The sequence below is a fragment of the Diadema antillarum genome, unplaced genomic scaffold, assembly GCF_040938485.1.
Source record: "Diadema antillarum isolate AM-2024a unplaced genomic scaffold, OU_Dant_1.0 seq00000498_RagTag, whole genome shotgun sequence".
Lineage (NCBI taxonomy): Eukaryota > Metazoa > Echinodermata > Echinoidea > Diadematoida > Diadematidae > Diadema > Diadema antillarum.
Genome location: NW_027271457.1, coordinates 799411 through 822733, shown reverse-complemented (window position 1 = coordinate 822733; position 23323 = coordinate 799411). Strand labels below are relative to the sequence as shown.

Here is a 23323-nt window from a genome sequence, read left to right as displayed (position 1 = left end):
AGCTGTGGTGATGTTGAACCTTCTCAATTAAAACTCCTCAACATTGGCATTACAGTTGTATATTATGCAGTTGCATTGTACAATGGTTGTATTGAAAGATGCTCATGATCGTAATGTGACTAACAATTTAAACTTTCCTGTCTTGTGTTATTCTTTTCAACAGATCGTCATTACACCAGCTACCTGTGAGTATTTCTATGGACAGTTAACAATTTAAATTTTACCTTGGAAAGAGTGTAGTGTAGTTGAGAGAAATACCTGCAAATTGTTGTTGTTGTTGTTTGTATGCTTGTTTTTGGAAGACATTAATCATTACTCATTCAAAGCAAGAAAAAGCTCTTGACACATACAGGAAACGTATAGAAAGATCAAATCAACTATAACAGAGTGTCTTCTGTAAGTCAATCCCCCCCCCCCCCCCCTCAATTCTTCACAACTATGCTGCTTATGACTGTGGACTTGTAATGATTTGCACATTTTGTCATGCCAAAGTCTTATTTCTGGTTACATTAATGCATGTTAGTGGTTTGAAGGATGGCTATTTGCAGGTAAAAATGCGCAAAGCAATGCATTTTACTAATTCTAAGATTTCCTTATTATACCTAGCTTCCCTTTGCTGCCGTTGGTTCATTTCTTCTTATCTTTTATTTTTAACATTGTGTAAGAAGTATCCTGCACTGAAGTTTACATATTTCAGTATTCAAAGGATAATTTACATAAATACTGATAATAGTGTATACTTCTATAGCGCAACAATCCATCAAAAAGGTGCTCATTGCGCTTTTAGTCTTTAAAGTTAGGAAAAGAAAGAAAGGAAGAAGAAGAAGAAGAAAAGGAAATACACTCAGCAAAAAAAGAAAGTAAACACTTTTTCGAGGTCATATTTTTCATAGAAGATTTTGATGAAAATCAATGTATTATATACCATATTAAAGGTAATTTAATTGGCTATTAAGCTCATAGGTTGATTAAAAAGAAAACTTTACACATGAGTGAGCACATTCGTTTTTGTCCTCCAAGGCACAAAATTAAAGATTGCAAAAATTGACATCTTCTCTTTCATGTGCAAATGGCCTTCACGATAACAGTGACAACAAAAGACCTGTTTAACACAATGACAGACATGAATGAAATAGCAAAAACAAGGTTTCTTTCTCCTTATCTCTTTATAACCTGTAAGAAAAACAAAGTGGGAAACTAAAGGGGGAAAATAAGAATTTTCTGTAAAGTCAAACTTCAAATGACATAGGGAATAATAAGCATTGTATACAGATGATTAAAATGAGCAGAATTTCTTTATTTATTTCTTTTAATCTAGTGGTTTAAGTATTCATGAGACAAATTCAAGAACCAAACAATATCTATAATTTCCTAATTTGAAAAAAAAAAATCAGATTTCTACCATTTTTGTTAATTATTACTTCTTTTATTTCATTTGAATCTAGATTTGACATAAGATTCTTTATGTTCCTCCATTATTTTTAGCCCTTATTGATCATTTAGGCTTTGAAGATATCACAGAGCTCAAAGCTTTATTTTTGCAACTTAATTCATGTTTCGGTTTGTGTGAAATTTGTTGTTCATTCTTATTGTTCTATGGGAGAGCACATACGCATGTATGACAACTCGTTCAGTTTTGCAATTTTTACTTTTGTGCCCTGGAAGAGAAAAACAAAGGTGTTCACTCATGCATAAAGTTTCCCTTTTTGTTGACCTACCAGGTTGATAGCCAATTAAATTACCTTTGATATGGTATATAATACATTAGCTTTCAGCCAAATATTCTATGAGAAATATAAACTTGAAAAAGCATTTACTTTCTTTTTTTGCCGAGTGTATATGACATCTTCACTTTTTTGTTTCCTACAATATATTAATGTTGTACGCCCATGATTTTTTATCATGGCTCCTACTAAAACACTGATCATTTCAGTGCTCATTTACGTCGATGTAGGGCAATTTTGTCAATCAGTTGCAACATATCAATGTCGTTATGAAAATATTTTCTCTCTCGTATACAGCTGCAGAAGCTGTTGTTCTCTGCCACACTGTCACAGAACCCAGAGAAGCTGACCCAGCTGCGACTCTTCCAGCCGAGGCTCATCACCATTAGGGAAGGCTCGGGACTCCGCTCACGCCACAGTCCCCCTGGCAACCAGCAGGGGGCGGAGACAGGTGTGGATGACAAGGAAGTACCCGATGACAGGGAGGAGTTTGAAGAGGGAGAAGCAGACTTTGTTGGGAAGTACACCACTCCAGTTGGCTTGTCTGTGAGTGTACTCAATGTTTTTTGTTTTGTTCATTTTCCATCTGAGATGATGGCTGGATAGCCCAAATTCAGCTACACTAATCTGGCCTTCCATGGGGGGGGGGGGGGGGGGGGGGGGGGGGGGGGGGGGGAGGAGGGGAGGGGGAGGGGGGGGGGGGGAGGGGGGGTGGTCCAATTGGGTGTGAAGCAGAACCACTTCACCAACTTAACCCTAGCCAGGCCGGGCTTTTTGGGGTGCTCTGTGGCCGGGGGAGGGTTGATTCAAGCCCTACCCCCCTTCTCAAAATGGCTGTGAAAAAAAAGCAACAACAAAACACAAACAATCACAATGCTCAGAGACCGATTTTGCATGTATGTTTTAACACTACTCTCTGTTGAAAACAAAAGGACAAGAAATAGAATCACAGACCAAACAATCCATATTTTATTACCTTAACTCTTTATGAGCCATGGCATAAACCCCCTGTGTGCCACATTATTCTGAAATTGCAACGTAGTCATTCTTTGTCAAAGCATTCTGTTTTTCATATTTGTGTAGTTTTTACAGATTTTTGTTACTCTGGACATGTAATGAGCAAAGTTCTAGAAAAATGCCCTGCTTTGTTGTGATGTGGATTGTATGACAAAGCTATGATTGTTTTTCATTCCAAGGACTAGTATAGCTAGATTATTGTAGAGGCATGACTTTTGCACACAAAACAGTAACAAAAACCTGAATTTTACTTGCAAATCCAGTCGGGAACCCTCCTAGATAGTCAATCACCACATAAAATGATAGCTACATGTGACAGGAATGGAATTGCGAGAAACTCTTTCATCGTACGTACTGTCGCATTTGGCAATTTATCGATCGGTTTGGGCGGGTTTGTGCATTTGAGCGGAATATGCAAAGTTGGCACACCGTCGGCTGCATCGGGCATGCAAACATGGAACACAAAGAGTTAAATGATTAAGGTCAATTATTTTCATTTTTTTTGAGGCAACATTTTTTTTTTTTTTTTGTTCAGACAATATCAAGACATTGGTCACAGGTAGGACCATGCAGCTCAAGCTTTTTTCACAAACTTCAAATGTTGCCAATTTGCCAGTTTCACTGATTGGTTCTCTGGTGCTTTCCTCCCTGACCCAGGAATACTTCGTCCAGTGCACTGCGGGGGACAAACCTTTGGTGCTTTGTCATCTCCTTCTCCATCTGTACTTCAAACAGGTCTTGTGCTTCACCAACACAGTGGAGGCCACTCACAGGTGATCCATTAACCCTTTATGTGCCATGGTACTTAGCTTTGATAACTTGTCATTAAAGGGACTGTACAGTACTGGTTGAGGTGGGTATTCATGTTTTGAACATTCCTGAGTGAGATAATAAGAAACCTCTTAAAAGAGCATGTAATTTTAAGAAGGATTCAACGTTTATTTGATGAAAATTGGTTTTCAAATGGCTGAGATATCCAAAAAAGTGATAATAATAAAAGGCGACAGGCCACGCCTTTTTAAATTAGGATCTCTTTTTTTTTCACCTTGTTTTTGGATATCTCAGCCATTTCAAAACCAATTTTCATCAAATAAACTTTTGATACCCCTTAGAATTGCATGCTCTCTGACATCTCATAGAGTGGTTTCTGAATATCTCGCAAAACGTTAAAAGCTAAATCCTCACGTCAACCAGAACTGTACACACCCTTTAAGCTCTTTCATCAGTATTCAGTATTCTCTTCAAACTTGACTGAGTTGTAAAAGGTCACAAGCCTATAGGCCCTCTTACTGTAACGGGCGACCAAATTGAGACCAGCTGAATGCTACAGCACGAGGGCCTTTTGACATTATTATTATTATTTATGACCCATGAACCCTAATGATAGTCAGATTAATGGGTTAGGGTCCATCAATGGAATGGCGTGCTCCCAACATCCTTCGTCTTGGTGTTGTCCAGCCTGTTCGCATGCATCACTGACCACCACTGGAGGTCCGTAGCATGCATTCCTTGTGTGCAAATTGGGCATCTGCAGACAGACACATCGATTGGTCGAATTTTACTCCAGAAATCAGGTAGCAAAAGTCGGTAGTTCAAAGGGCTAACAAAAGAATGTGAAGTAGATCTCAAAAGGCCCTCGCGCATCCCCAGTCAGCCGAGCGGTCTTCACCATACAGCGAGAGGCCTTGACAAGAGGCTATGTAGCTATGTAGCTCAGTTACAGGAAGAGGTATTTAATAATATGTGGTCATTTTGATACGTTTATGAATATCAGACAACTTGGTAAATTATCACGAAATGAAGCTACCTTGCAAAATATTGCATTTATGTGACCGTGCACCACGAAACGAACAAAAAGTCGCACACGCTGATTTTTTGTGAGGACTGAATATAGGTGAAAAGGGTCAACCGAGCAGATATTGTCTTTTTCATATTTCTGAAAGAGCAAGTCTTCTTCTACATTAGGCTTAAATTTGGGATCATAAAATGGGCAGGAAAGTGCTGTGCTTTTCAGCCGCTTTTCTGGAACATTGTTTGGCAGTATAGTGTGATTAAGTGTGTCTTTACAGTCCCGTTTTCATTTCTTAAAAACCTTGTACACACTCTTCACTTTCAAGTCCTATTACTTTTGAAGGGATAATGCTACTGCTTTCAAAGTTGGCATTAATTAAGGATGGAATGTGTTAATAAGGCATGATCAATTTCAATTTAATCTGGTAATCCCTTCATTGTTGTTACTCCAGTGGTCTACATCCTGTTTTTTGTCCCATTCATTGCACAGCCAGCACTGCTTGGTAAAGATTAAGCGCTTGAATAGACACTGTACTTCGGAGCCTCTTTTCTCAGTTCAAACTTTTCCTGAGTGTGTGCCTTCTTTCCAGTATTTAGATAGGTTAGGAGAGTCAAATTGGTTTGAGATATGTACATCATTTCAAAGCTAAAAGTCTGCTCTTTCAGAATATGCTCTTAACTAAAATTTCATGTCTGGCGACTTTTTGTTTGTTTTGTGGTGCAGGGTCACATAATGTCACTGGGGTGGCAAGACCTTGTATCTGAAATTTTGGCAAAAATGACCTTTTTGGATTAATGGTCAGATAATCAGTTAAGTTACATCCTGTCCAAAGCCCAACTGTCTTACCCCAAACATGAAGCCACCATGGCATGTCAAAGGAAAGGGAATCCCATTTGTTACCCATTTGTTATAGTGCTTTGGCTGCCATGTTTTTGTGCTCTCCTGAACATCTGACATTTTGTAGATATACAGTCTGTAAGGTCTTGTCACCCCAGCGACGATGTTGTGGTACACAAGAAATGATAAGTGGGCATGTGTATGTATCAGATGTATGTACGTATTGGTTTGCATCTATGTATGACATACATAATTTTTAAGTTTTTTTTTTCTTCTTCTTCTTCTTCCTCTTCTTTTTGTCTCCAGGTTATACTTGCTTCTGAAATTGATGGATTCTGTGGATGTTGCAGAGTTTTCGTCTAACCTCGGTCACGCTGAGCGACAGGACATCCTGAAACGATTCAAGGCTGGGAAGATTCAGATGTAAGTCGAGTTTTAGCGGAATTTATTAGTGCTCCTAAAAAAGAAGAAAGAAAGAAATGTTAAAGAAAAAAGACAAATCTTGTCACCTGATTAGATCTAGGAGGATCCATACCTTTTATTCTTTTATGAGTTTGTTTTACTGGTCATATATCTTTGTATCTTTCTTTGTACAATTATAATTTGTGGTCATAAGCAGATAGGGTCTTTTTTAGTTTTCAAAGTCTTCATAAAAAAAGAAAAAAAAAATTCTCAGAAGTTTTTATGACTTTTAGTCTTTCTTGTATATTTCATTTTTGTTTCTCTTTTCATTGAGGATGGATGAGGTAATAAAGTTACACTATTGAATGCCTACGAATTTGAGTGAGTGAACGTTATAGATGCAGTTATCAAACTTACCAGGTAGGCTGTGATTGTAGTCTACACCTATTGAAGAATATTATCTTCTTCTATTCATTTTGAATATTGAACTTAGTTTTGGGGCTCAAATCCAGATCAATATTGGCAGGGCTCTCTGGTAAAGCAGTGGCAACACTGAAGAAGCTAACCTGCATAAAGAAGACCTTATTATTGTTATTATTATTGTTATTATTATTATTATTATTATTATTGTTATTATTATTATTATTATTATTATTATTATTATTATTATTATTATTATTATTATTATCATTGTTATTATTATTATTATTATCATTATTATTATTTATTGTTATTATTATTATTATTTATTATTATTATTATTATTTATTTATTATTATTATTATTATTTATCATTATTGTTGTTGTTATTTGTATTATTGTTATTTCTAATGTTATCATCATCATCATCATCACCATCATCATGATCAGCATTATTATATCAACGAGCAGCACCCGTGGAAATCCACGGGTCTGAGGGGTTTTATTTTTTTTTTCGATTTCGTATTATAATACGATTTTGCAAATTTTTATTGAAGAAATAAAAAGAAAAGTCTTCTCATTCTTTCGTTAATTGTGCTGTCTTCTGAATGACCACCCTTCCCAGAAATTTTATAATACATTTTTGTAGTATATGCCCGGCGATCCGGTCCATTGGTAGGGATCATTCCCGCCATTACTTGCTTTTATTATAGAACTTGAGTTTCGAGGGGTTATTTGCACCCGTTGAAGTCCAACAGTTGTCTTGTTGCCCCTCACCCCTCCCCCCCCCCCCCCCCCTCACGCAAACACACATTTCCACCTCCGCAGGGCAAAAAACAAAAACATTCAGGGAAAAATTACCAAAAAGGCAAATGAGATTCCCCGAAAGTTCTGCCCACAGGTTGTTCCCGTCGAAACGGGAAGATATCAACACTATGACTTTGATTACCCCCTGCTCTTGCATCCACGCGGTCACCCGCGGGAATCCACGGCTGGTCTCAAGGCCTCGATTTGTTTTGTGTTTTTTTTTTCATGTTTCTTTTCCCCACGTTATGAGAGAAAAATAAGATATTTTCGTCTTCATAATTTTGCTCCCTCCTTTTTGTTTTTAATCACCAAAACTTGGCTTGATATATCATATAGAACTACATCTGCTTCAGACTGTACATTATCATAATCAATATTAGGCCTACAATTATTGCTCCTATTATAGTTATTATTATATTATTATTATCATTATCCTTATTATTATTATTATTATTATTATTATTATTATTATTATCATTATTATTATTATTATTATTATTATTATTATTATTATTATTATTATTATTATTATTATTATTATTATCATTGTTATTATTTGGGGAGGGGGAGATCATAGTCATCAGGTTTAATAGGCACCCGTGGGAGTAGGGTCTCACGACCTCGTATTTTTTTTCTTTAATATTTTTCCCATGATATGGAAGAAAGAAGAATATATACATCACTGCATTCGTCTTCATTTGCTCCCTCTTTTTTTTTTGTCACCAAAACTTGGTTTGATTGACCATAGAACCACACATTCTATTTTCACTTGCAATTTTAAAAATAGGCGGTCGGCAAAGCGAGGTTTTCCTCTACGTCCGCTCATCTTATGAATATATGTATGATTACAGCAGCTCTGCAGTAAACGAATGGACACAGCTGCGCGTGTTATCTGATATAGAAGGGTACGATCGGCAAATATATTTAGCCGTGTCCTAAACAGTCTGCGTACAATGACATCGGACTTGAGAGCAAACGGCGAGCAAACTAAATGACGTACCTGAGCTGCATATAGTATTCTGCAGTTGTGCAAAATACAATTACATAACAACGTTCGTTGTTTTCATTTGGGGACGCCAATAATGGCGAACTGTACGTAAATGCCATTGTAGTCCATATCACGCACACACAGATTCGTGTAACCATCGTCAATACATTCAGTACACGTAACAGGCGGAGGCAAAGGTACATCACAGAACTATACACACAGTGAAGAGTGTGTAGAGTTCTGCGAGGTACATTGTGTGTGTGCGTCAAAGAGATTTTTCTCCTCAGCGTGCGCGTCCGCCGGAAGATGTCAGAGATTTCGCTGCACCATCATCTTTAGTATTCCCCCATTGTCTCTGCAAGCTAAAAGATGGAAGATCGAGAAAGCAGGAGGCCAGCGCAGGTCCGTGAATATTGAAACGCTCGGCTCTTTAGTCACGCACAAAAATGCATTATGCATGTTGCTAATTAATTTTTCTTTTTCGTCCTCGACGTCGACACGGAGGCGGAGAGGGGACGAAACCCGCGCCATTCGATGTAGGATACTCTCCTGCGGCCGACGGCACCGGTCGCAGCTGCCCGGAGCCGACGGCTCGGGAGGAGATAGACAAACCAGCAACGCCAAAATAAAACAGGAAATACATAAGGCCGCGACAACAACAACAACTTCGAGTATTATAGTAGTAGATATTTAGTGTACCCTAGGGCAGGGCTGGACACTAATCCATTTTTTTCTACTGGTCCAACCTGTCTGTCAGACCAGTAGGTACCGATGTACACTGTATGTAACAGTGCCCCACTGAAGATCACTTGCATTGTTGTGAATGTGTTGCTGTGCCTATAAATTACAGATATTACAGCAGGAACTATGATATTACTCTTGTATATTTGTTTTTATTAAATATTTTTAGTCTCGTCTGCTCCGATGCCATGGCTCGAGGGATGGACATTGAGAATGTGAAGTGTGTCATATCATACGACCTGCCGCCTCACCTCCGCACCTACATCCACAGGGTGGGCAGAACCGCCAGGGCGGGGCGTGGAGGCACAGCTTTCTCTTTCGTCCGCAAGAAGGAGGTGAGTCGAGAATGGGCGTTTTTCCCTCAATGCTTGTAGCCCTCTCATTAGACTCTGTAACTGAACTTTTGTGGAACATCTGCGTAATTACTACAGCATCGAAGAAAAGCTAACCAGCACATTACGTCTCATGGTCGTTCTGAGGTTTGTCCACTGTTCATTCATAGTTCACTATTATATTACTCCATCCACTGCTTAGTGACTGATAAGTATTCAATGTCACTGGGCTCTATGCAAAATGTTTACAAACTTTATCAAAATATACTGATGCAGTCAAACCCGTCTAAAGTAGCCACCCAAGAGAGACAATCTACAGTAAAAGGTTAAAGATGAAAAAAAAAATAAACAGTTTCATGAAATTGATTGCTTCATTTTATTCATACTCAATTCTTAGTATGCAGTAGAATCCTTTTGGTTCTTTGCAATAGCTAATGGTTTAATTTTTAGGTTTACCCGTTGAGGGCGGACTGATTTTGCTACATCATGAATTTCCCATAGACACTTGCTCAAGTATACTAGGGACTCATCCTCAACAGGTTAGTAAACCTGTTATTTGGAGCCTGCTGGATGTGTTTCCTCATTGATTGGGAGAAAAATCCTAGTGCTCTTTGTAGCGACAAATGCTGAAGAATAATTATGCAATTAACACTAGTGATGAAAATTATGTTGAAATTTCAGGATATATTTCTTCCGAGGAGCTACTGACAAATTGTGCCATCCACCTCTTCATACACCCCGTTTACAGTGCGGGGCTGGGCCGAGCCGCGGCCGAGCCGCGGCCGAGCCCCGCAATTTTGTGTGTTTACACTGCCGGGCTCGGCCGCGCTTTTAATTCAAACCTTTCAATATTTTGTCGTAGTGGCGCTCTGCTTGTAAACAAACGCAAATTTGGTATAGTCTGGTTTTCAGACCCTTTGCCAACTGGATTCCGTGGCGACGAATTCGCCATTCGGGCAAAGGCCTTTGCCGAAGGAAAAATCCTTTGCAGGACAAAACCACCTTTATACTAGTTTTCGACGTTGAGGGGGTTGATATCCTGAATAATGAAAAAGTACGGGCAGAGGGTTTGGAAGCCAGACTAAAATTGGCCGCGCATTTGGCCCAGTTTGCGTTTACACTGAGAAAAGGCCAGGCTCGGCCGCGGCAGAGACCACCTCCAGAGCGTGGCCAAATGCGAGGCCAATTTTGGCCCCGCATTTGGCCTTTTGTGCGTTTACACTGAAATGAAGGCAGGCTCGGCCACGGCCGAGCCGCGGCCGAGCCTCGCACTGTAAACGGGGTCATAGTAAGAGCATCTTAACAATTAGAACAATTTTGCATGCTTTAATTTTTGCTATGTCAGGAAAGCCTTAGGTGAGGTGTCTGGTTTTCACAGAATGTTTGTCACAGATTATAAGCATGAAATTTGAGTATGTCTGTAAGCTTGTGTAATTCATTAGGAAGCTTTAGATTTTGATGCGTGGACATTTGAGACGACGAGTGCGCTGGACGTTCTCCTCTCCCTGCGTGATGTAGCAAAATCAGTCCGTCATCAAGGGGTTAACTTGAGTAGATATACAGTTGTAGATCGAACAGCACAAGAGAAAGCCATTCATGTGAATTTTATTGAATTTTTTGTCAGACGTAAAGAGAGAGAGAGAGAGAGAGAGAGAGATGCCAATGTTACAACTTACTCAAAATGATTGGATTTCTGTTTGTCGCCCTCTTCAGGTGACAAAGTTCAAGCAGATGCTGAGGAATGCTGGGAAGGAGAAAATCAAGCGACACCACGTGTCAGCTGACCACCTGGAGTCCCTGGTGCCGTCCTTCACGTCGGCGCTCTCAGAGCTTCCCTCCCTCCTCAAGGTAAAGTACACCATATATTTAGCGAGTCTAAATTTTCGCGAATCGGGAATTCCCGATGATTTCGCAAGTGGTTAAATTTGCAAACGGGGAGTACTGTTGTACTTAACGGAGAAATGTATATGTGACCCGCTACAACAAAAAGGTCCTAAAGTCGCGCACGGTCGAAGCCGTGAAAATCGAGTTTGAAGTCAGAGCATTAAAATTGGTCAAAACTTACGATTTTCTGATTTTGATATATTATTAAAGTCTAACATGTCTTCTATCTTCTGTCGAAATTTTGAAGCAAAATGATCAAAGGAAAGAAAAGAAAATAGCGTTTTTCTGAGCCATGTTTTTTGGCGTTTCAACGAAGCAGAAACGGGTTCTAAAATTTGGATTGAGCGCCACAGAAAGGTTCCGCCCCTAACAACGACCAGAGTGATCTCATTGGTCAGTTTGCTGCTTGCTGCTAACTGAAGCGTGAAGCTCGCACACTGCCCAGTCGACTGGTGCGTGCGGGCGGGGTGCGCTATGCTCAGCCGCTTCTCATATCCTGGTCACTGATTGGTTGGTGAGGAGACCGCCGACGCTTATGTGCTTGAATGAACTCTTCGGGGGTTGCTAGGGCTTACCTTCTATTGTCCAGAGATGAAAACTGACTGAAAGGAAGACTTATAATACATGGGCGCTTTTCTCGAAACAGTGATTTTCCAGACGTCTCGACATGCTCTCTTTTAAACATCGATATCTCCGCAGCCGATTATTTTTATAAAATGTGTTATATATCAATTTAAAGCAGAAAGATTAAGGGATTATATCAGGCAATTTTCAACCTCGCCCGACTTTAGGATCATTTTGTTGTAGCGGGTCACATATGCATGTCCATGTAGGTCACATTCATATCGGGATCAGAGTCATGATTTTCGCCCGTCCTTAAATTCATGTTTTTTGTGTGAAAACTTTCGATTTAAGGCCAATTTTGCAAAATCTCCTTTTCTTCCAATTTAGCTGTGTGTCTCCCACTTGAGATGTCCCCCCCCCCCCCCCCCCCTTACTGGAGAGATTTTTCCAGTACAGTCCACCAATAAGGTGTATTATCATACTTTTGGTTTATATGTTTTATGCGATGTGCTGTGCAATTGCATCATAAAAAACTAACTACGTGTGATTGAAAAAAATTATGCATCCTAGTAATGGAGCTAAACCTTTTACAACTCCTCTTTGAATTGTTTGCAGGGGTGCAAATGGTCGAACTGCCTTTCTCTCAACCAACTTTAGTTTTGTTATACACTTTATATTAACTGTAATCAGGCCTCGTTTTTTTTTGTTTTTTTTGGCTTTGTTATTAAACCGGAGGAGAAGGGAATTTTTCAAAATGCACCCTATTCCCTCTATAGTATAAAACAAAAGAAAAATCTTATGCAATACATGTAGTTAATTGCTACTATCTCTGTGCAGAACTTTGCAAATTTTGGTGAAATCACAATGCTTGATGTTCACTGAGCTTTTCAATACGCCATCATTTTGTATGCTGGTATCTATACTCATACTTATTTGTTTGTTTCTTTTTTCCACAGGAAGAAAAGGCACACCAGTACTAGCATCCTGGATAAAGTCAGTCAAGGAGATGTGAAGCCGAAGGCAAAGGGCCAGCTACAAGTTTGATTCCCATCAGTGAAAGGACTTTAGCGGCTACTTCAGCAAGATATCGTGTGATAGTGCCTAAAACTATTTCTTGGGTCATGTGATGCGATATTTGCATTTTTTTTTTACCTGTCACGCAGAGTTTCTCCTGTAGGCTGCGAGCTGGCTTGCCCACACGTATTGCCCCCCCCCCCCCCCCCCCCCAACAGTTTTTGCCCCTCAGCATGGGTTATTAATGTCATTGGAACCTCATCGATAACAACACAATTTTACAGGCCCCATTCCAATTACATTTTTTTTTTCTTTTTTTCAATTATCTCTAATACCTGTACATACACAACAAGACAATTTCAATATTCCCAAGCAGCTCCTTTTAACCCATATCTGCCGATCTACGGGATATCCATTAGCACGCGCAAACACTGGGAACGCCGATCTACGGGATAAGCCGTGGCAGAAATGGCTATGAATATTTTTCATTAGCGGTTTCTTTTGAATTACTTTCTATTTCATGTAGTTTTCCAGAGTTTTCTTTTTATGAGTATCGGTGACATCACCTTGAATTTGAGATGGCACAGCTTAGTGAACGTACACGTGAAATAGCCTTTGGCAGCAACAGCCTTAGATTGCATTACGTGATCGGCAGATATGGGTTAATAAGGTTCCAGGTATACTACGTGAGCATACATGTACCTCTACATTGATTGTCTTTGTTATCAGACAAGCATCTGAATTTGGAATAAAGAGAAAATTATTTATCTGCAAATAATACCTTCACTCTGTTTTATTCATCTCCTCTTTTCTTTGTGTCCTTGGCTCATTCATTTCTAATTGTTTATAGGACAAGTCCACCTTCATAGACATGTGGATTGAGTGAATGCAGCAATATTAGTAGAACACACAAGTGAAAGTTTGAGGAAAATTCGACAATCCGTTCAAAAGTTATGATTTTTTTAAGTATCTAGTCCACACAATCACTGCTGGATGAGAAGAATACTACAGTGCATGATGTCACATGTGTACAACTATATATTAACGGAAAATAAAAAGAATTTCACAAACTTTATTTTTTTAATAATAGTCCACATTTCTTCCACTTGTTACTGATTTAAAAGGGTAATATTATTCCCCTTGCCTTATGAATGAGAGAAGTCAAGTGTTTTTTTTGTTATGTGAGAAAAGTGAAAATATGTTCAATTTTCTTTTATACTTACTTCATATAGTTGTACACATGTGACATCACAAGCTATAGTAGTCTTCTCTTCCAGCCGTGACTGAGCAGAAACTTCAAAGATTCATAACTTTTGGATGCAGTGTCCAATTTTCCTCAAACTCTCACTGACGTGTTCTACTAATACTGCTGCATTCACTCAACTCACATGTCTATGAAGGTGAACTTGTCCTTTAAGAGTATAGAATGTACATGCCTTTTGTTGTATGAATACATAACGAACACTGTATAAGCCATTATTTTCAAGAGCATTTAATTTCCTGAATCACTGTTGGACTGTAAATTCATTAAGAAAGCATGTAAAATGTTGCCATGCACAAGGGTAATAGAGCAGGTACGATACCCCTGGTGGCAATTTGCGAAAACAACATCTCGCAAAAATGTCCATGACCTCCCCATTTGCAAAAGAATATCTGTATGCAAAAATAACAGCTCTTACAATGCTCATCACACTATACACATGCCAAATAATAGTCATTAAAGTGTAAAAATATCCTGGAAAAAAATGTTGCTCCCTTTTTACTTTTATTTTTATAATTTTTTTTTTTATTTAGTCAAAATGGGAGATACAGTTCTGTACAAAGCACTTGCTCTGAGAGCAAATTGATGAAATTTCATGAAGTTTTGCCAGGTGACAATGATTGTGTTAATATCTAAATTCATAAAACATCAAATGACAAGGATCTATTTTAGGTGTTATATAAAACAAATAATTAATGTTTTTCCGTTGTGCAACGGACAGAATATTTCATTCAGTGAAAGATGAGATTATTGATCCATTCAACGAGGCGCAGATCATTTCATCTTTCACCTCATGAAATATTGTCCATTGCACTCAAACATTCATAACAATATTTGTATGCCGAATGATATGCAGCCTCCTCATATAAACAACACCACACACAGAAACTAGTGTTAAACTTTTTATCTCAATACAAGTTACTGTACCCCCATAATAACCAGCTGTTAATGGTACATCCTACCGTAAACAGCTGAAAATTCCAGAGGGAAATATCTTGTATTGAGATCAAAATTAAGTTTAACACCAATTTCAGATGAATTTCCAATAGAGATGAGCTTCTACTCTAACACCACACAAACATATAGACACCAACAAACTGAAATCTACCATTGTATATTAACACTCGCTCATACACATTACATAAACTGGGCACATTTATTACTTTCGAAACATTAATGTGTCTTTATCACAGGTACAATCTATAATTTCATCTGTGTCCATTATGAACATAATACCTTTGTACGAACATCACTTCATTAAACCCAAACCACTCATGAAGTGCCTAGACGATATACTGTACTCTGCAAAGTCTGTTGTACATGCACACTTGCAGGTTGACAGTAAACTGTTCACGAAATAGTTTTAAAAATAAGTTCAACGGAATGTTCACTATAAAGGATACTTTTCTCATGAGTTGTTCACTGTGAAACTAAGTTAAGTAGGAATTCCTGTTTAGAGATCGTAGAGCATTTACCCCAGTGAAAACTATTCCTCAGCATGCTTGGGCAGGTGTGTACAGTACAACAATGTACTGTAGATGGGAAATGCATGTTACTGGAGAAGTTGCTTGTCTTGAACAGGTTATTAGAGAAACAAGGTGTCAAGATATCAAACATAAAGAAACAAACAAGCGAACAAACAGACAAACAAAAACATGCCCAAGAAATGAAAAATAATACCTGTAATCACACCTGGTCAGGTGACATGATCTGTAAACATTGAAAAGGATAGGACATGCTGTATTTCCCAGAAGAAAATCAGTGCTACAACACCTCAGCCAATCTGAATATGGGTATAAATCTGCTACAGTGGGACCTTGCTAATACAAGAACTAAAAACATGACATTTACTGTCTTACAAGTATTTATCACATTTTGCACTATATCAGGGTCCAAAAACATAGAAATATGAAGAGCTTTGTCCTTCAAAACAACCATTGGGTTATATAGTACCTGACCTCTTTATAACCATGTTCCCACCCTACACTGAAATTGAGCAGGGTGCTACAAATACATTGTAGACTCACCAAACTGTCTTGGGTGATTACATTATGTAATAAAACAAACTGCTTTATTTGGTCGTGTATAATGATGTATGTATGTGGGTCAGAACAGAATATTTAGCTATGAAGATTACATCATCAAGCACATCCTTTCAGTGAATTCAGTTCTCAAAAATTGGCTCATTATTTGGGAAATAATGAAAGACTGAATATAGATACAAGTGTAAAAGCTTTTTCTTTTTCTTCTTTCTTTTTTTTTTTACCAAAACCCATATTACCCACTTCTCTATGATTGACAACATCTCTAACAGATGAGCAAAGTTAGGACACTTGCAAATCTATCTATTCCCCCATAGTGTGCAAAACATTCTTTTTGTAATATCTGGGGTTAGTGTACATTAATCATGGGGATAATAACATGTATATAATGGTCAAATTTAACTAGGAAGGCCTTCAGTGTAATAGTAAGTTGAACTGCCCCTTCACTAAGCCGCATCAATGTCAGGAATTATAGTGTGCAAAACATTCTCTATGTAATATACGGTCCATTAATCATGGGAACAATAACATGTTGGTAGATGGCCGACTTTACCCACAGTAGGAAGACCTTCAGTGTAGTAATAGTAAAGTTGCACTGCCCCTTCTGTTTACTGGAACTTACTGTATCAGATGCATTGGTCTAGAGGGACATCAGCGGTACACTATACTGTAACATCTTGTCCACCGGAGTAGACAAGATTTCACTGATCAATGCACTTCGCATTTTGTTATTAAAATATATGGATATTGCAAAACAACATTCTCAGAACATCTTAATATTCACCTGTAATATGAAGGTTCTAATACACATCAACTTCACTCCAAAGTGTTGAATCCTGACTCCAAGTTAAAACTCTGTACTGACTGATACACCATTATTTATAGCAAAGTTTTGTCACTGTCAAACTTTTTTCTTTCTCTGAGAATTTAGAATTGACAATAAAAAATCAATATGTTTCGAAAGTGCAGAGTAATTTGGAATAGATGTTATGGATTTATATAAAAGGATGATGGTAATTTGCCAGATGCAGCACATTGACCTAATATACACATACAAATAGCTATATTACAATGTAATTATTCTTTTACAGCATTTATGTAAATCTTATTTTTTGTTGGAGGAAATATGAGAAATATCTCAATTTGTAACACTTGCTCTACTTGATATGAAACAATTTTTATTATGCCTAGCTTCATATAAAGTTCAACTGGTCTTATCAATTCCCAATATTATCTCTTCTATAGCATCTATTCATCAATAAATAGCATAAATAGTTATGCAGTCTCAATTTCAGTGTCATGTTCAATGAGTTCGGGACTGTCTCTGGTCAGCACTCGAAACTTAAGGCCACAGCAGAGGGCAAGCGCTAAGAGAGCGGAGCAAATGATGAAAATGTGTCTCGTGCCGGCCTTGGTGGGATCGTCGTGGAGCACCATGAGGCCAATGCAGGCGATTAGATTGAGCGGCACGCGGAACCAGTTCATGATCCCGGCTCGGTGCGACTCGGGGAGGATCTTCCCCCGCAGGAAGCCCATGGCAGGGAAGTAGATACCGCAGGCGAGCTCCAGCGAAAGGAAGGCCACGTACGACACGGTCGGGTGCTCGTGCAGCGGCTTTGTGGAGCCCACGCAGATGAGCGTCGACACGAGGGCGATGACGATGGCCACATTGACCAGGACCGCGGCCGACTGGCGGAAGGCAGTGAGGATCTGGTAGACGGCCGAGCCAATCATGATGCAGAGCATGAAATTTGAAAAGATGACCCCCAGCGGGAGGCGGAAGGGATCGAGGACGGGCGTCCAGATGAAGATGAAAATGTACATGACGCTCTCGTACAGCGACTGCATGGCCCCAATGAGCAACATGCGGCGGCTGCTGAGAATATGCCTCATACCCTCTCTGCAAGTCTTTGAGCAGCTGACGCGCTGACTGCTGTAGTTCTCTTGCCAACCCGTGGCAACGAGGGCGCCAGCTACCATCAGGAGGGGAATGGAGAGAAGAAACGGAGCGACGGGGCCGAATCCGAAAAAGCTCGCAAATACATTGGCGATGATTCCTGCCGCGACCGCGAGCACGCCGTTCCAGAGGGTGGCCTTTGAGAATGTGACCGAGAGCCACTCTTTGGGGAAGTCATGGGTTTCCAGGTGTTCGTGGGCATACCACGCCTCAAAGGCGGTGAAGAGAAGGGATGTGGAAATTCCGCCCAGAATCCTGCCTATAATCAGGAGCCCATAGCTCCGCGAGAGCTTCATGAAACACGACACCGAGTACACGATGCAAAAAGTGATGCAGAGTTTTTTCCGGCCAAAGCGGTCAGCCAGTGTACTGGTCATGCCACCAAAGATGACGCTGGCTGCGAATCCACAGACATAGAGCACAGTGATCTGCGACTCAAGGAAGCCATAATGGCTGTACAACTTGTAGAGGTACGGCCCCTGAAGCCAGTCGGCAGCGAGAGCCAGAAAGTATGCCATGAAGTACTTCCTCTGAAATTGCACAAATGTTGGATTGTTTCCAGTATTCTGTTGCTGGACCCCGAGGCGTTTAGCGACGACTGTCAGCGCCACACAAAGTGTTACCAGGCAGCCAAAGCTGCTATACACCACAAAGTGTAGGTATGCCATTCTCTAAGTTCTCATAGCTTGCTAAATACGCTGACAATCCTGACACACTGGCTGTCCAAAACCTGCAGTAAGGAAATTAAAGGAAAAAAGACAAGAATTAAAAAGTTCCAAAAAACCTTGGATTACAAAATCTCTCCTTAGGTCTATTAAACTGTAAAAATACCCTTTTCTATATACAGAAGAGATCCTAACAGTCGAACTCGGTCTCGGTATGTGCATTATCGCAACGTTCTTACATCATCCATACGTTTAGCCAAAAGAATGCATTTTTCAAAGCAATTTATCAAGTATAAAAATGACATCAAGAGTACGTGGAAGGTGATAAATGAAGCGCTGAACACTAAAAAGAACATTGAACCCCCTAGGCATATTATCTATAATGATAAGTATATTGAAGATCAAGCTGATGTGGCAGAAGTATTCAATGAATACTTTGTAAGCATAGGACCTAATCTTGCCAGCAGTATTCCACACTCAAACACTGATTTTTATTACTTCTTAAAAGACCAGAATCAGCAGTCTCTTTTTTTCGAACCAGCATTGAAGAAGAAATCAAAGATATCGTGCAAAATTTGAACAATAAGAAAAGCTCTGGATGTGACGGAATCACCAATTTCCTCCTTAAAAACATCATTAATGAAGTAGTTACACCATTAACACACATTTCTAATTTATCGTTATCTAACCTGGCATAGTTCCACAAAAAAAGAAACTAGCTAAAGTTGTACCAATTTTTAAAAAAGGACAAAAAGAATCTGTGATAAATTATCGCCCTATCTTTGTTAACTTCATTTTCAAAACTTCTTGAAAGGTTGGTACAATTGTATATACGCGCACACACAAATTTCTCGAAAAGTGTGGAGTTTTTTGTAACTCCCAGTTTGGTTTTAGGAAAAACCACAGTACGACCCATGCCTTACTTTCTTTTATCCATAAAGTTGCTCATGCTATAGATGATGTCTCCCACACTATTGGGAGTTTTTCTTGATTTTTCGAAGGCCTTCGACACAATTGACCATGATATTTTGATTTACAAGCTACGACATTATGGTATACGTGGGAAGGCTTTGGACTGGTTTCGAGATTATTCATCAAACAGAAAACAATTTGTGAGTATAAATGGTTGTGATTCTCAGTTAAAGCTAATTTCATGTGGTGTTCCACAGGGCTCCTTACTAGGCCCACTATTGTTAATTTTGTACATTAACGATCTTCCACGTTCCTCGCCAATTCTTTCCTTTATATGTTTTGCTGACGACTCCAATCTGTTTTTTTACACACAGAGATCCTTATACTCTTGTTAACACAATGAATAAAGAACTTAAATCTGTGCAATCTTGGATATACGCTAATAAATTGTCACTTAATATTGATAAAACTCACTGTATGCTTTTTAGCAACAGTCTTAAAACCATTCTTGTAACATTAAGTTTAATGAAACTCAATTAAATCAAGTTGGTAGTATAAAATTTCTAGGGCTTTTTATTGACAGTGATTTGTCTTGGAAATCTCACGTCAGTTATTTAAGTAATATTCTTTCCAAAAATATGGGCGTTCTTAATAAACTGAAGAACGTTTTTCCAAGTCAAATCCTGCTTAATCTTTATTCTGCTTTGATTACACCGTACCTTAATTATGGTATTCTTGTTTGGGGGAATGCACCTAGAAATCTTCTTGACATACTGTTCCGTGTTCAAAAACGCGCCATCAGAAATATCAACCATGTTGGATATTTGTCCCACACGAATGATTTATTTTTCAAAAATAGGATACTGAAAACATCAGATTTATTTGTTTACAACGTCGGCATCAATTTTCTGCCAAGGAGTTACCGGATGTTTTCACTCGCATGTTCAGGAAAAACTATTTGATTCATAATTATCCTACCCGCCAAAGTCACACATTTCACCTTCCACGTACTCGAACAATTTTCGCTAAAAAAACGATAATGTATACCGGCCCTAGGTATTGGCATGACCTCTCCCCCGAAATAACAAGCTGCTCGTCCTTATATTCCTTTAAACGCAGATTAAAAGAGTTTTTACTGAGTGCATATCTTGCAGAAACTGAATGATTGTAATGTCTTATGTAATACTGTGGTATGTTATTGTCCGATCAAACATTCTTGTCAACACGCTGCGGATTCCATTTTGGGTCTTGATGTCTCCGAATTTATCATTATCAATTCCACATTCTACTTCGCTTCCCTCTTTCCTTCTTTCTCTCTCTAACTTTCTACATAGAGCTTGACGGCGGACACCAAATGGCTTGAAAGCTGCACATGTTACTTCTTGTGTCTTACTGATGATATCCTAGCGATAGCTTTAATGCAACAACAGTTTATAGTGTATATACCAAAGTAGGTTTTATGATTATGCAAAACATGTTGTACTCCTGAAACCAATGATAGCTCAGTCACAGTAATAGTTCACATTTAGGTTTGTTTGTTTGTTTGTTTGTTTGTTTGTTTGTTTGTTTGTTTGTTTTTTCTTATTTGGCACCCTTACATCATCTGGTCTTACCTACTATCCGTTCTCCATTTCTTTTTCACAAACACATATTACTCGGGGCTTACAGCCAAACAAGCTTGCTTTCATGTAGGTCCCGCCATACTTTTCTTTGATCAACCCCATCTCAATTTCAAATTTGACCAGTTATTACATATTATAATTACTGTGTTATTACCATGTATATTGTTGTGTTTTGCACGTTGTTTACAAGGTGAAAGAACTTGTTTGATTTCTGTTATAATGTCCATAAATGAGAAGTATATGGAAATAAAATGAATTGAATTGAAATTGAATTTGATGCAAATACCCGTGTAAAAGTTCAACTTCCCCATTGTTACTGCACATGAACAATCTGTAGAGTACAGGTATGTAGATCATACTCCAACAAGACCATAATACAGACCGCACTGTACATGGAAAGTCACCATGTCCAGCATATGGAACGTAATTTTTTATTTTTTTTTTTTTTTTTTTTGGGGGGGGGGGGGGTGTATTCATGTTCGTTCATTTTTTTTTTCTCAAATTCGGCACAAACTGCACAAAAATCATTTCAAAAATATGAAATAACAAATAACTTAATCATTCACATAAATTTGAATCTTAACCGAGACTAGAGCGAGAAGCAGAGATATTGTCAGTATTGAATTTGGCTTTCATAATTCATGTTGTTTGTCGAAACAACTCATTCTTCGCAGTGATCATTACAAACATGGCCTCTAAAATCTGCAAATAGGAAACTAAGTTTACTGTGTAAAGTTAGCCATCTATCACATATCTTTGACTTTAGTTTTTAAAATTAATCAAGACTACAAGATCAAGAGCTATACATCAGTCCGGGAAACCCGCTCATGAGGACCGCTCCCACGTACGAGGACTGCCCCGCCTCATGAGGACCGCCCCCACGCCTCATGAGGTCCCCTATTCACTTCTTATTCATCTCACATCTGACGTATAAATTGTCGCAACTTTGCACGGTGATTTTTTTTTTTAACACACACATGTCCACTATCCATGATGAAAAGAAGAAAAAATCCTGTCTGTTTTTTTTTTTTTTCAAAAATCTAGTTTTAATCAACCGATGCGGAGCGCCCATCAAAACACGGGCGCCAGCGTGTTCGCACAATGCAAGACTGTTACACCTACAATGTAGCGGCCTGATCCGACTAGTCGGATCAGGCCGCTAGGTAGGCATGGTAGGTGCGGCAGTCTTGCATTGTGCGAACACGCTGGCGCCCCGTGTTTTGATGGGCGCTCTGCATCGGTTGATTAAAACTCAATTTAAAAAAAAAAAAAAAACAGACAGGATTTTTTCTTCTTTTCATCATGGATAGTGGACATGTGTGTGTAACAAAAAATCACCGTGCAAAGTTGCGACAATTTATACGTCAGATGTGAGATGAATAAGAAGTGAACACACATTGGTGAATAGAAGGCTTCATGAGGCGTTCCCCCACGGGCCTCATGAGGCGTGGGGGCGGGCCTCATGAGGCGTGGGGGCGGTCCTCATGAGGCGGGGCAGTCCTCGTACGCGGGAGCGGTCCTCATGAGCGGGTTTCCCGGACTGACATGGTCAATATTTATGGCAGGTTGCAATGTTCAAAGTCAGTTGCGAAATGCAGTTCCTCAAACTCACATGAATACACGAACACACACAGAGATAGAGACAGAACAGACACACACACAACACAGCATAGGACCTTCACAAAAATGTCAAGAATTCACAATTTCTGAAATTTGCATCATGATGGATATTGCTTAATATTGGTTATGGTAATTGACGATGAAAAACACGTGATGATTATTATTAATATTATCCCCGATTATTTTGACTCTATCTAGATCTATTTCTCGAGTCCAGGCGGCCTAGAATATGAATGGATCTAGCAAATACCGTTGGTCCGTACCTGTCTACAGCTCGATGTACTATACAACCCTCTTTAACTTCATCAGCTTTGACAACATAAATTGTCCAGATCCATATCCAGCCAGCCAGCCGGCAGCCATAGGCCCATGGCAAGTTACAGTTTAAATACCGGTACCTCTGTACAGGATCTGCTGGGGTAACATTATTATCAGTATGTGGGACCATACTAAAGAGATACAAACGGTGGAAGCTGACAATTAATGCAGATAGGCCCTACTCAAACTGCTGCAGCTGCTGAGAACTACGATTGATAAATTAACTAGAAATACTGTAATACCTTCACCCACTCTGTCCAGCTATGTCTTCATAGTTTGAGATCAACATCGTTGGCAAGTGGAAATCGAAAATTTCATGTCGAAATCTTACTTTCCTTTCCAACCAAGGCAGGCAGAAGCCACGTCGTCATCAACAACACACTAGTTTTTTTTTAGTTATTTAT

General features: G+C 39.1%; 2 protein-coding genes across 2 annotated transcripts; one reads left to right on the top strand and one right to left on the bottom strand.

The window, feature by feature from the left end:
- Positions 1-163: 163 nt before the first annotated feature.
- LOC139733846 (ATP-dependent RNA helicase DDX51-like) lies at positions 164-12602 on the top strand (the record flags this gene model as incomplete). The annotated part of the gene is made up of 8 exons (XM_071644651.1): positions 164-185; positions 2022-2175; positions 2230-2270; positions 3399-3514; positions 5677-5793; positions 8898-9063; positions 10774-10908; positions 12465-12602. Coding segments are annotated over 8 exons (775 nt in total), but the record flags the coding sequence as incomplete, so codon positions are not given.
- A 3833-nt stretch (positions 12603-16435) lies between these two features.
- Positions 16436-23283, bottom strand: LOC139733834 (molybdate-anion transporter-like). The gene is made up of 2 exons (XM_071644640.1): positions 23162-23283; positions 16436-18512 (listed from the first exon to the last, which is right to left on the bottom strand). Exon 2 carries the CDS (start codon positions 18448-18450, stop codon positions 17101-17103), a length of 1350 nt encoding a protein of 449 aa, XP_071500741.1. The 5' UTR covers positions 18451-18512; positions 23162-23283; the 3' UTR covers positions 16436-17100.
- Between the last annotated feature and the right edge of the window lie 40 nt (positions 23284-23323).

Bases quoted from the DNA above. Each gene is read 5' to 3' on its own strand.
- LOC139733834 (XM_071644640.1), bottom strand. From the start codon at position 18,450: ATGGCATACCTACACTTTGTGGTGTATAGCAGCTTTGGCTGCCTGGTA.